The 14,001-nt window shown below is 37.2% G+C and overlaps 2 protein-coding genes across 2 annotated transcripts; both read left to right on the forward strand.

Moving 5' to 3' along the window:
- The first annotated feature begins 1,212 nt into the window (after window positions 1–1,212).
- Window positions 1,213–5,830, forward strand: LOC110103812 (calcium-dependent protein kinase 2). The gene is made up of 8 exons (XM_020832665.2): window positions 1,213–2,299; window positions 3,354–3,497; window positions 3,587–3,739; window positions 3,828–3,943; window positions 4,588–4,755; window positions 4,839–4,966; window positions 5,086–5,185; window positions 5,528–5,830. The coding sequence occupies exons 1-8, from the start codon at window positions 1,606–1,608 to the stop codon at window positions 5,600–5,602; spliced, it is 1,578 nt and encodes a 525-aa protein (XP_020688324.1). The 5' UTR covers window positions 1,213–1,605; the 3' UTR covers window positions 5,603–5,830.
- A 1,830-nt stretch (window positions 5,831–7,660) lies between these two features.
- On the forward strand, window positions 7,661–9,038 carry LOC110103813 (ATP synthase gamma chain, chloroplastic). Its single transcript, XM_020832666.2, has one exon. It carries the CDS (start codon window positions 7,766–7,768, stop codon window positions 8,873–8,875), a length of 1,110 nt encoding a protein of 369 aa, XP_020688325.1. The 5' UTR covers window positions 7,661–7,765; the 3' UTR covers window positions 8,876–9,038.
- Window positions 9,039–14,001: the final 4,963 nt, after the last annotated feature.

The raw sequence follows: 14,001 nt of genomic DNA on the forward strand, positions 1-14,001 counted from the left end.
ACCAAAAATATTTATAATTACCATTCAGATTTGTTGGGTCCTAGAGTATTCGCGGTGGTAGAGAAAATATAAAGTTTAACGTCTTAGCATTATACGAAGATCCAGCACACAATCAGATAAGAGAGAGAGAGGGTGTAGCATTTATAAGAGACACCAGAGTTTTTACGTGGAAACCTCTGAAAAGGGGGAAAAACCATGGGGCATGGCCCAGTTTGATGAATCCACTAGTATTTGCAGTTGATTACAAATGAGGTCCTTCTTAGGGAGAAGACATTGGCATGATGTTACAAATGTACGTCATATAGAGCGCATTACATGATGGGAGTTACAATAATCAACATAGGCATGTTTATTTGGTTGGAAAGACCATTGAAGGCGACGAAAGTCGGAAGGACCATAGTCTGCAGGAGATAGAGATCAGAACGATCGTTATTTGGCGATGTAGTTCGGAACGACCGTAGTAGGAGACGGAGGTCGGAAGGACCTTAGTCGGCAGGAGATCGGGGTTAGAAAGACCGTTGTCTGTTGATGGAGGTCGGAAGGACCATAGTAGGCGACGGAGATCAGAAAGACCGTAGTCGGCAGGAGACCAGGGTCAGAAAAATAGTTGTCTGTTGATGGATGTCGGAATGACCATAGTAGATGACGGAGGTCAGAAGGACCGTAGTCGGCAGGAGACCAAGGTCAGAAAGACCGTTATTTGGCGATGTAGGTCGGAACGACCGTAGTAGGCGATGGAGGTCGGAAGGACCGTAGTCGGAAGGAGACCGGGGTTTGAAAGACTTTAGTTGGTAGGAGACTAATTAATCACTGGTTAACGGAATAAAAAATATATTTACCATCCAGCTTCTTCTTTTCTTTATAAGACTTCGTCGTTCGGCCCACATTCCTATCCTAAATTTAGGAATTTAAATAAAATAATGGCCGTGAATCATTTTTTCGTTGGAAAGAGCCTAACTTCCTTCTGCCACTGATCTGTTAACGCAATATGGCGGCTAACAGGCTTTCCTTTCCATTTCTTCCTCCTTTGTACATTTTATCAGATTCCGAATCGTTCCTGTCATTATTTTTTTAATTTGGATAACGCGGTTCCTTCCCATCATTCTTCCACTGAAAGGAAAAAAAAGAAAAAAATGATTTTGGGCATTTTGATATCTTCTTAACTTGCAAGGTGTCGCCTTTTCTTGGTTTTTTGTATCTTGAGAAAGCTTCACGCGATTTCTTTTCTTTGCTTGGGGTTAATTGGTATTCAAAAGCTGAAAAACCAGCCCTCTCCTCCTCTACTTTTTTCTTGGCGTGAAATTTCTGGAGAGCGTTTGAAGCAAATTCAAAATTTTATCGGTTTTATCCTGTTCCTTTGCATTGTTTCTCTCCATTTTGATCTTATTTTAACTTGCAAGGTGTCTCTTTTCTCGGCTGTCTTTTAGAAAACTTCACGGGATTTCTTATCTGGCTTGAGTTTTTATTCGAAGTTCAAACCCTAAACATGCTCTTTTCCCTGCGTTTAAAACTCCAGATTTTGTAAAGATCTGGATCATCAAGGTTTCCTAGAAAGAAGTTGAATCCAATATCAAAATCAAAAGTATCGACTGTGGAAGAAGAAAGATGGGATCTTGCTGCGGAAAAGGGAAAAGAACAGGGCTGGAAGCCAATGGCCATTCCCACCAGCCTCCCGCGACGGTACAACCGGTGAAACCCTCACGTCCATCGCCGGAAACCCATTATGCTCCACCATCTCCGGCTAAGCCAAACCCACCGATTGCATCTCCACCCAAGCCTGCCCCAACCAATAACACAATCCTTGGCAAGCCATTTGAGGATGTTCGCAGCCATTATTCACTCGGCAAGGAGCTTGGCCGCGGCCAATTCGGCGTCACCTATTTCTGCAAGGAGATTGCCACAGGCCATTCTTACGCCTGCAAGTCGATCTCAAAGCGCAAACTTGTTCATAAAAATGATAAGGAGGATATCAAGAGGGAGATGCAAATCTTGCAACACTTAACAGGTCAATCAAATATTGTAGAATTCAAGGGCTCATATGAGGACAGGAATTCAGTTCATCTTGTGATGGAGCTTTGTGCTGGTGGAGAGCTCTTTGATCGAATAATTGCGAAGGGCCATTACTCAGAGCGAGCGGCTGCGAGTATTTGCAGGGACATAGTCAATGTGGTGAATATTTGTCATTTCATGGGTGTTATGCACAGGGATCTCAAGCCTGAGAACTTCTTGCTTGCAACCAAGGATGAGGGGGCTATGCTTAAGGCAACTGATTTTGGGCTCTCGGTTTTCATCGAGGAAGGTCTTTTTTTCTCCCATTTAAAAGCACATTTTCACTTGCATATTGATATGTCATGCTTATAACATGAGAATTGCTATAACTATTACCTGTTGACCAAAGCCCTACATGGGGTCCTAGTTGGGTACCCATTGGATATACATGCTCTGCATGGGAAGGCTTTGCCCATCCACGCCTACCCATAGTGGCTTTCGGGATGTCGTACCCACCCATATCCACCCAATTTCCATGCTTTTTGAATGCAGTCTGTTACGGACTGATGGCCTTGAGGTTGTTGCCCATTACTCTGACTGCAAACTTTCAAGCTACATATCAAAATTTATCGTAGTCGCAGTGCGACTCAATGTTGTTCACTGTCTATTGAGGATTATTGTAATATACTGCATACGGTGATTAATAATGTAAATCGGTTTATCCCCCCACTCATACCCCCACCCATGAGGTTATGGGCGTACCCATAACCACCATGTCCATTGGGAATGGGTGGGTACATGAGTGGTTGTGGGTATGGGTACCCGATGCAGGGCTCCGCTGCTGACTGAGGCTTCATTTGGGATAGCTTTCTTACTACTTCTTAAAGTAGCTTTGTAGTATAAAAATTAAAACTTTTGTACTAGAAAGCAGCTTTAAGAAGCAGTAAGAAGTCCCAAACCTGATTTGAATCTAGTGGATGAATTGCTTTTTAATGATAACATTCTTGTATTTATATCATTTTTACAGTCTTTAATCTTATATTCTGTTTTATTGGCTTTTTCAAATATAACTTGATTTGTTTTCAAAAACAAAAAAATAAAAACAGCTACAAACCAGGCGTTCTTTTTTAAAATAAAAATTATAATTAAAATAGAAATAGATCCCAAATGGCACCTTAAATAATAACCCTCTCTTGTGGACTTAAAAATCTTGAAATGATGTGAATTAGAGTTTTCACAATCATAAGTTTTTATCATTTTATTGTGATTCCAACCTTCTTCTCATTTGCTTTTGTCCATATTTCTTCATTATGAATGTACTTTAGTCCATCAATAAGCACTGAACTTTCATGAACTCCATACAGGAAAAGTTTATAAAGATATTGTTGGAAGCGCTTATTATGTTGCTCCAGAAGTACTGAAACGTAGCTATGGTAAAGAAATAGATATCTGGAGTGCAGGAGTTATTCTCTACATTCTTCTCAGTGGTGTGCCTCCTTTCTGGGCAGGTGATACATGATTCATAGTGTATTTTATGCATGCTAGCTATAAGCTTCTTATATTGCATTTTCAACATCTTTTAAATTTTCCATTGCAGAAACCGAAAAGGGAATATTTGATTCTATCTTGCAAGGTGAGATTGACTTTGAAAGTTCACCCTGGCCATCTATTTCAGCGAGTGCTAAGGATCTGGTTAGGAAAATGCTTACCCAGGACCCGAAAAAGAGAATTACTTCAGCTCAAGTTCTTGGTTTGTGTTCATTTTTTGGAGTTTTGTGTTTCTATCACTTCACATCATCTACATTCTTAGATTAGCTTTTTGTATGGTTATATTTCAGAGCATCCTTGGATTAGAGAAGGCGGCGACGCATCTGATAAACCCATAGATAGTGCAGTTCTAACTAGGATGAAGCAATTCCGAGCGATGAATAAGCTAAAGAAATTGGCCTTGAAGGTTGGTCTATAAAATGCTCTTGACTAATACATCTTCTGTTTGGTTTACAGACTTGGCAATGTGATGCCATGTTGTTTGAGGCTAGTTGTTGGTTTTGCCAACATCTTAAATAGACATTTATATCTTAACACAGTAACATCTTAAGTCTCACAAAATCATAACTTTGATCATGTAGATGTTTTTAAACACAATAACACAATAACATTGAACTAAGCATGCAATATTTGACACATAACACTCACCTTTAAATCATATTGAAACAAATACCCTCTTATTACATTCATGATATCATCATCATTAGTCTTATCTGATGTGGTGATCGTCGGAAGAATCGGACCTGCTTGAAGGTAATTCCAATCCAGGAAACAAAGACAAGAACTAAGCTTCAAAAAAGCTTCAAAGAGAATATATTTTCTTCAATATCTTCTTTCTACAATACTTTGCCTATTTATAGGCTAATAAGAATATTCTAGAAACTTGTAATAAGCTAGTCCTAAGGAGTATTTTTAAGAACATTCTAGAAACTAGTAATAAACTTGTAAAAAACTTAAATAAAGTACTCTTAAAGAATACTATGACTAAAATGCTCCGCATCATTATCCCAACTATTTGCATTACATTCCTGATATTTGAGCAAATTTAAGGTTATCGCGGAAACCTTCTCTGAGGAAGAAATTAAGGGGCTAAAGCAAATGTTCGCTAATATGGACACTGACGGTAGTGGTACCATTACATATGAAGAGCTAAAGACGGGTTTGGCGCGGCTTGGTTCAAAGCTTTCTGAAGCTGAAGTAAAACAGCTAATGGATGCTGTAAGTTGATCCATAACATATAAATATCTATGTTTGTCCTCTTTACTTAATTTTCTCATAAATAAATGATTTTTCTCTCTCAGGCCGACGTAGACGGCGATGGGACCATTGACTACATTGAATTTATAACTGCCACAATGCATAGGCACAAGTTGGAAAGGGAGGAGAACTTATATGGCGCCTTTCAGTATTTTGATAAAGATAATAGTGGGTGAGTCTACTGCAAGTGAGATGTTATCTCTATTTGCACTGATAAACTATTTAGCTACGGCTCAGTACCAAGATTAATAGCTCACTTATTGCTTTTGATATTCCTACAATTTTCTTCAGATTCATCACAAGAGATGAACTTGAAACTGCAATGGAGGAACATGGTGTGGGTGATGCAGCAACAATAAAGGAAATAATATTAGAGGTTGACACTGACAATGTAAGTGTTCATACCCAATGTTTTATTATGTGGAAAATTTGTATTTTTGTTCCTTAACAGTTTTACTCCTTTGTGAAGTAGAATACTTTTTTTTCCAACTTTTGTAAACATTGAAGCTACAAATCTGAGTAAAATGAACTGGATTTGATGAAGCCTTAGAAAAATTAACAGGGTTATGTACAATTCTGGTTAATAAATTGGATTTATGAACTCCTATTGATTCAACAAAACCCAAGAAAATTACAATGGTTCAAATATAGAATTTAAACAAATATTCAAATTTCCCTTATTATGTGTAGTGCCTGTGCTGTTCTTGACAATGGTTCCATGTAATAACTTCAGGATGGAAGAATAAACTATGAAGAATTCTGTGCAATGATGAGAAGTGGACTTCCGCAACCAGCTAGGCATGCCTAATCTGCCTCTGAAGAGTTTACCTGCAATTTAAACATTTGTGGTAGGAAGAAAATGCAAAAAGTGAAATTGCAATCTAGTATTTGAGGTGTATAGTTTGATTTTGAGCTTTTGCTTAATCTGAGGGCTGTCTATTTTTTCTTCCTTTCTCCTTCTTTTGTACCTTTTTTCACTGGATTCTCTCTTTTGTGCTTTGGTAGGATAAAGCGTTTGATATTAACTCAGTAATAAATGGAAGCTCTTCTTTCTGATTTCCTTTCTTTGTATAATACATTCCTTGAAGTTTCTATAAAGAATGAGGAAGGTATAAAGGCTCCATTATATCTGGTTGCTTTGCTTGGTATTGTTGTGTTATATCATATGGATTGAAATTTTTTTCTACTAATGTATAAAATACTCACATAATTTATGTATGTTGCTTTGTAATGATAGTGAGCCGTCCCAGAATGACCCTAAATTTTGATTAGTGTACTCTCACCTAATTTTTCTCTCTTTAGATTATTTATCCTAAGTTATGAACTGCAACTCTATTTTTACACTCTAGGCGATGACCAGAGAATCACAACTCTATTTTCACCCTACATGTGATGGTTAGAGAACCATGATTTTTGCTAAAGAACTTCTTCTCCAAAGCCACGGAGAATCCAGGCAGACGCTTGTAATTATATGGGTTAGTAGAGCTTGCTAGCAAAATGGAGAGCATTTTTTTGTTACCTCACCACCAAAAAGCATTCAAGGGCTTATTTTCTCTCATTAATGAAGTCGTTATCGCAAACCTTGCCAAGAAGATTAACCTCGCTTCATCTAGAATGATTTTGTAATGCTCATCTCATCTACCTAATTTGAACCGACCTTTTACAATTATCATGGTGCGATCTATTCGAAGGAGTATTTTAAATGGCCTGTCTTAATGCAAGAGAAGAAATATGAGCTTATAGTTAATTTGAAAATAATGAGAAAGAAATACTTCAAATGGACAATGCTAATGCATAAGAAGACATATGAATCTTAAGAAGAGGAAATTATTCTATGTGGACTCTGAACGCAGAGGATCATCCAGATTGTTGTTTATTTGTTGAGTATTTATTGCATATTTACTATGCATTTTTAGATATATATAGTAAATACTCAACAAATTATCATTTGTGAGTATTGGCTGAAGTTTTCAACCCAAGTTTTGGAGGTCACCTATTGTCATTTTAGGGGTAAAATATTCATCTCTGGGAGAGCAATCTAACACTATAAATGACTTACAATTTATGGTCTATATATCTTAAGTTTTGGAGGTTAGACCTTCATTCACAAATTGCATGAGATTTACATTTTGTTTAGTACGGCTTTCTTTGTTGTTTCTTAAAGCAGTTTTATAGTACAATTTTTTTTTATTTTTGTACTAGAAAGCTGAGAAGCAGCAAGGAAGCCATCCCAAACGAAGCCTTAGTCTATTTACAATTGATTCATTCGTCTTAGGCCGTTAATTGGGATATAAGATTTTTTTATAAAAGTTTTAACTAGGATAGACATTTATGATGACTCGGATGAGTGATTATGATAGTATAAGTGATGGCCTAGAGAAATGTGAGATGAATCTTAATGGTGGGGCATGATTTATAAATTTTATAATTTTTTTGACTATTTAATAACTCAAATGAAAACTTAAATTAGTCTAATTTTACAATCATTGAAATTTCTTTAATGAGCCTTATTTCGATTAAAATTATGTAAAATTAGAGTTCATTCAATGCTTTTAAAAAATTTCAGAAATTTTAATTATATTAACATTTGAATATTTTTAATATTGATGACTTATGTTGATCATATAATCATATCAAATATAGGCATGCAAAAATCAGAGTTCAGAACTTTCTTAAAATAATATTTAAAACTTCTGATTTCATAATTTATATAATTTTTAAAATGTAAATATCAGCCTTAATCACGGATTATATACTCCCCTAATCAAACAGATTATAAAAACAAAAAACAAAAAAATCCCTTCCCTAAACGGTCAAAAATCTCCCCTTATCCCAACCCAATCTCCTCCTCCTCCCTCCACCTCTCATTATCCTCCACAAAGGAACGAAAGCCGCGACAATCAGAAAACTTGCTGCTTTTGCTTCTTCCACTGAGAGAGAGAGAGGAAACTCAGAACAGCTCAGTCTCACCATGTCTTCCTCTCACCTCTCCATCTTCCCTTCTCACAAACTATCCCACCTCTCATCGCACTCCTCGCTCTCCTCTCTCTCCTCCTTCCTCCCCTCCCCACTAGCCCCCACCACCCCTCGTCCCTCCACCACCATCCACTGTAGCCTTCGCGACCTCCGCGACCGCATTGACTCCGTCAAAAACACCCAAAAGATCACCGAAGCCATGAAACTTGTCGCTGCCGCCAAAGTCCGACGTGCTCAGGAGGCCGTCGTCTCGTCCCGGCCCTTCTCCGAAACCCTCGTAGAAGTCCTATACAACATCAACACCCAACTTCAAACCGACGACATCGATGTCCCCCTCACCAAAGTCCGCCCTGTTCGCAAGCTGGCCCTCGTCGTCGTCACCGGCGACCGCGGCCTCTGCGGTGGATTCAACAACGCCGTCTTAAAGAAAGCGGAATCTCGAATAGCCGAAATCAAAGTCCTAGGTCTCGATTTCATAGTCATTTCGGTTGGGAAGAAGGGGAATACGTATTTCCTACGCCGGCCTCACATTCCAGTCGATCGATTTCTTGATCTCGGTAATCTTCCTACCACTAAGGACGCGCAGGCCATAGCAGATGACGTTTTTTCCCTTTTTGTTTCCGAGGAGGTTGATAAAGTTGAGCTTTTGTATACGAAATTTGTGTCCTTGGTGAAATCTGATCCTGTGATTCATACACTGTTGCCCCTATCGCCGAAGGGAGAGATTTGTGACATCAATGGTGTTTGTGTTGATGCTGCTGAGGATGAGCTTTTTCGATTGACGACAAAGGAAGGGAAATTGACTGTGGAGAGGGAGACGGTGAGGACTCCTACGCCGGCGTTTTCACCAATTTTGCAATTTGAGCAGGATCCTGTTCAAATTCTGGATGCATTGCTTCCCTTGTATCTGAACAGCCAGATTCTGAGAGCTCTTCAGGAGTCATTGGCGAGTGAGCTTGCGGCCAGGATGAGTGCTATGAGCAGTGCGACGGATAATGCTATTGAGCTGAAGAAGAATCTTTCCATGGCTTATAATCGGAAACGGCAAGCTAAGATTACTGGTGAAATTTTGGAGATTGTGGCCGGAGCTGAAGCCCTTATATAGTCTGGTTTCTATGCTCTGTGTAAAGGAAAATGTTTTCTTTATATCTATTTGGTTCCAAATGAAGAAATAATGCTGGATATGACTTTCTTGTAAGAGAATTCTTCAGATATCTATGTTGTCTTATACTTCTTCCATTTATGAAATTTTGATTTATGATTGCAAACTGCAAGCTTTCTTCAATGATTGCAGCTATGGATATATGTTTTGGACTTCTTTTTGAGTACCTTCATAGTGAAAAAAAATTTTATTTGTTGGGGGAGCGATGGCAGACATGGAGAGCTCTTTTGTGAGGGGGAGATTGATAAGACATGTGAGAGTACAACCATTTCAACAAATTGTGGATTTTTTATGAGTTTACAACCATTGCTTTAAGCTTTTAAACTCTTTTATTATTTTATTTCAATCAAGTTCTTGTCATCCGAACACTGCCAAAACATTCAAGTTGGGAGCCAAGATCTGCTGGTGATGGTTATAATACTTGCTGAAGTTGCATAATTAGTTTCCTTATCCTGTTCACATCATTTTTTGGTCTATTACTTACATTCCCATTTCTTTTGAAGGACTGGCATCTTACTGAAAACTTGTCTATATGAGATTATATTGAGATTATGAGACACTGTACTTATGCAATGTGTTTTATCTAGCTTACTATTAACCACACATGAAAATAATATTATTAATCATTTATTTTGCTCCCACACAAGAAAGTCATAATGATAACCATAATAAGATGATGATGGTGAAAGTATAATGAGAATTTGATCTTATGAATCCATTCTATATAGTTTAATATTATTCAGACTTCTTGTTGGCCATTAAAAGAGAAGCATTAAGTGTTGCAGAGATGAGGATGCTAGGCGGATGAGTGGTTTTACCCTTAGAGATAGAATACGAAATGAGTATATACGTAAAAAGGCTAGAGTAGCTCAAGTGGAAGATAAGATTAGAGAGAGTCGCTTAGATGGTTTGGTCACATAAAATTGCGATCTCCCGATGACCCGATTAGGAAAGTAGAGGTATTAAATTTGACCTATGTTAAGAAAGATAGACGTAGACCTAAAAAATTTGGTTAGAAAATATTAGAAATGATCTTTCTTTATTAGATTTAAACGAGAATTTGACTTTTAACGGAACACAATGGAGAAAAAGGATTCATGTAGCCGGCACCACGTAGTGGGACAAAGGCTTGATGTTGTTGTTGTTATTGTTGTACTATTATCCAGACTTCTTCCTAATCATGCACAACCAAACAAAAATATTCTAGTATCTCCCAAGAAGGCACTCTAATCTTATAGAAAGCATTTGATTTTACTTATTGTGAGTGAGATGATCCATTTGGAGTTCATAAAGGAATTAGAGTGAAGTGAACCTTTTCTTATAGCACTAGAGAGTAGTAATGAAGATAACACAAAGAAAAGCACATCATAGTAAGAACTCACGAAGATCTAAAGTGTTTCAGTCTAGTAACTTACACCCAATATTACATTTCATAAATTTGGCATATATAGTCTTTTAGACGAACAAATGGCTCGTGCTCATTAGGTAAGAAATCCATTTGATTTTTGTCCAAGTTGTCAATCGAGTGTTTGTGCCAATGAATTTTTCTCATTTATTCATTGTGGACATCTGAATGATTCAGATTTCATCATCAAATTTGGAAGATAAATCAATTTATATTTTCCTCTCAATTTGACAATCTGTAAATAGAATTAATTTTTTGGTGTGAGAGAGAGGGTAGAGATGCCTTCTTGAAGGATCCTTTGTTTAATCTTTATTGTGTAATTGCTGTATTTCAGCAAGAGATTATAAACTTTTCTATTTATTTGGCTTTGAGAGAGTTGATGCTTCTCTTTGTAGTGAAATTGAATAGACATGGCTTCAGGAAAGAGCATTTTCTTGTGACCTATATGTTTCTCATTTGCATGGCTCCTTAGTTATGTATTGATTTATCTCTCCTCTTTTGTACTAAAAAAATTGCTTAAGAAAGTAATAAGAAAATTGTCCCAAATAAAACCTAAATATATGACTTTTAGGCTTCGTTTGGGATGGCTTTCTTACTGCTTCTTAAAGCAGAGTTTTAGTATAAAAATTATAATTTAAAAAAAAAAAAGTTATTTTAAGAAGTAATAAAAAAGTCTTACCAAACGAAACCTTAAACTCATCATAATCAATTTAAATCTGTATATTCCCACCCAAAATTTATGCCTTTTCTATTATAAGTTAAAATAGGCAAAATGGTTTATGATCAGAGTCATGCATGTGAACTTTTATATCAAAATTTGAAATTAGTTTTCTTTATATTAAATTATATTTGCTAAATGTTTTATCCCAAAAAGTATGATTGTTTGAATGCAAACAGCTGTTATTGTTGGAGGCTAAATTCAGAACAGGTTTTAAACAAATTAAGAATACGATTGTTTATTAGTGTTATTACACAATTGGTAAAATTGATTTTCCCTGATGCCTTTTTTGTGTGAGTTTTGTGCTTTGTTGTATCATCAAGGTAAATTGCAGGTACTCTCTATAATGGCAGGGCAATATATTCTTTGGATGCTGCTAGACCGGCTCTTGAGGAGCCGGCTGAACTGGTTCTAACCCGTTCGGGTCTATTCCAGGCGCTTGATGTATAGGGATGGGGTGGGGTCTAGCCCTCTTAATTAGGGTGTTATGACTTTAATTAAGAAGGATTTGGGAGGGAAATTTCAAATTCTGAAGGCTGTTTAGGGATTTGTTGTTTGCTTTAGCTTTAAGTAGTAATTTATATTATAGGGTTAGGGTTATGATGTATTTTGCAGACTTTGTTGTTTCTTTTGGTTTTGCTTGGGCTCTAGTCTCCGGCCAGAGATTGGGAGAGCAGGATCTTCCTCTCCAATTGAAGATCCTACTGTATCTTGTTGTTTTCTTTCCTCGATGTATAACTAGTTGTGCAGTGGGCGACTATTCTGGTTGAGTGCTTTGAGTGAAAAGCCTATTTGAGCAGGTATCTTTGGTGGCAAATTCAATAGTGTGGTATTATAGGGCGACTTAAAACTAATCATAGTTTAAGTGGATGAAATCCTTGTTAGGAAAGTTGTTATTCGCATGTTTTACATTCTTGCAACTTGTATAATTTTGATGATTCCAAATATTATTGTTTTATGTGTTGTTATATCCTAACATTTTTTGAAAGATTTGTTTTTGCTCTTGTGTGGACTAACATTTCAGGACAATCGAACTCTAGACAAACGAAGACTTCAAAATCAATTCATCATGAAATACTCTATGATTTGAAGCTTGTACTTTTCTTTGAAATAAATTTGAAAGGAAGTGATTGTAAATTGAGTGAATTAAAACACACACACACTTAAGGAGATCTTAAATATTTTATACTGATCGTACGGGACGAACATAGTTCGTACAGGACGATTAGGTCAGTTATCTCCTCTTAAAAACAATGGAATGAATAGGAACTGAAGAAAAATATTTTTTCTAAGTTATGATCATCTAGGACGAAGGGAACCGACTATGGCAGTTTCTGGCAATGTTCTGCAGTTTTCGGAACCGACCTTTGATATAACCGTTCGTACCGGACGAAATATTTCATCCCGGGACGAACCTATTTCGTCCCAGGACGAAATTGGCTCGTACTGATGCACAAATGGTTCATACGGGACACTTTTTTACACAGTTCGTCCGTACTAACTCAGGTTCGTACGGGACGATCCAGTGCGCAGAAAAACATGATTTTAGCAGTTTTTTGGACTGTTTTTCTTTTCTTTTCTATATAAGGACTCCTATAAACTATTACGAGTACCTTTGGAGTTATTTTCTCTTGACAAGGATCATTAAGTGTGAGTGTTTGGGAGATATTATAAGAGTGAAGAGTGAGAGATCAAGTGAGGGGTTTGTGAGGGATTCACAAGCTTACTTGAAGAAGAAGATCTCTTTGTTTCTGACCATCTCCTTTGAAGGCTATCAAGTGAAGTTCAACAACATCGGTCCGGTTCTCTGCCGACACTTGGAGAGTGTAAAAGGACGACAAAGTGTATCTTTGACAGTCATTGTGTCTTCGTTCTTTTGGAGAAAACTAGAACAGAGAACTTGAAAAGGAGAGAGGAAAGGGTGGAGTTTGAGAGGGAGAAGATCCTTGGAGGGGATTTCAAGGGAGTGTGGAGGGGATATTCACACGGTTGCTCCGGCGAACTTGCACCTCAGTACCATCGGATTCAAGGATCGTCTTGAGGGAAGTTTTGGCTAGAAGAAGATCTCTTTGGTGTCAAAGAACCCGGCTACTCCGCCGCACTGGGGAAGGTGAAAGTGATTTTGTATAGGCTTCTCAGCCTTGCGTTGGGGGCAAAAGGAGAGTCACTTTGTGGTATTAGTGCAATACTCGGAGGGTGCCTCCGGGGAGTGGACGTAGGTCAAGATTTGATCGAACCACTATAAATCTGGTGTGTTCTTTCTTATTTTTCTTCCGCATTTAATTTCATTGCAAGTTGTTTACTCTGGTTGAAAAGTTTATTTTTTAAACTTTAAATTTAACTTGCATTAATAATTAAAAAGGTTTTCTAAAAATCCAAGAGTATAAGTATAATTTTTAAATTACCAATTCACCCCCCTCTTGGTTAGCCTTGGGACATTAACTTAGGTTTAACAACCTATTCACTAGACTCAACAATCCTATCTCGGTTGAATTGAGACCTTCAGGCGAGTTCAGAGTTGGTTCTTGGCTAATGATTTTTTATTAAAAACTGGTCCAAGTTTTTGAGACGATTTAGGTTTTGTTTGGCACAACTTTCTTACTGCTTTTTAAAACAGTTTTTTAGTATAAAACTTTTAATTTTTCTATTAAAAATTGCTTTAAAAAGCAGTAAGAAAGCCGTCCCAAATGAAACCTTAATCAACTCGATCCAAGTGAATATGAGTGGACATTAATCTGAATGGATGATGACATTAAGATTGAAGACTACTGCAGCTGGTTGAGATTGAGATGAAATTGGTGAACCATTTGTTTTTCTATGTTTCCCCCTATTGCATCTATTTTGACAACAATCTACCCTGCTTTTATTGATGTTTATTGCTTATTCGGACTTCAGACCTCTGTTGTTTATTGATGTTTATTACATTGTAACTCATTAATTTTCATA

This window comes from Dendrobium catenatum, unplaced genomic scaffold (assembly GCF_001605985.2).
Source record: "Dendrobium catenatum unplaced genomic scaffold, ASM160598v2 fragScaff_scaffold_651, whole genome shotgun sequence".
Classification (NCBI taxonomy): Eukaryota; Viridiplantae; Streptophyta; class Magnoliopsida; order Asparagales; family Orchidaceae; genus Dendrobium; species Dendrobium catenatum.

Coding starts and splice junctions, on each gene's coding strand:
- LOC110103813 (XM_020832666.2), top strand. CDS start 7,766: ATGTCTTCCTCTCACCTCTCCATCTTCCCTTCTCACAAACTATCCCAC.
- LOC110103812 (XM_020832665.2), top strand. CDS start 1,606: ATGGGATCTTGCTGCGGAAAAGGGAAAAGAACAGGGCTGGAAGCCAAT. Junction 3,944..4,587: donor TAAAGAAATTGGCCTTGAAG/GTTGGTCTATAA, acceptor AGCAAATTTAAG/GTTATCGCGGAAACCTTCTC. Junction 4,967..5,085: donor TTTGATAAAGATAATAGTGG/GTGAGTCTACTG, acceptor AATTTTCTTCAG/ATTCATCACAAGAGATGAAC.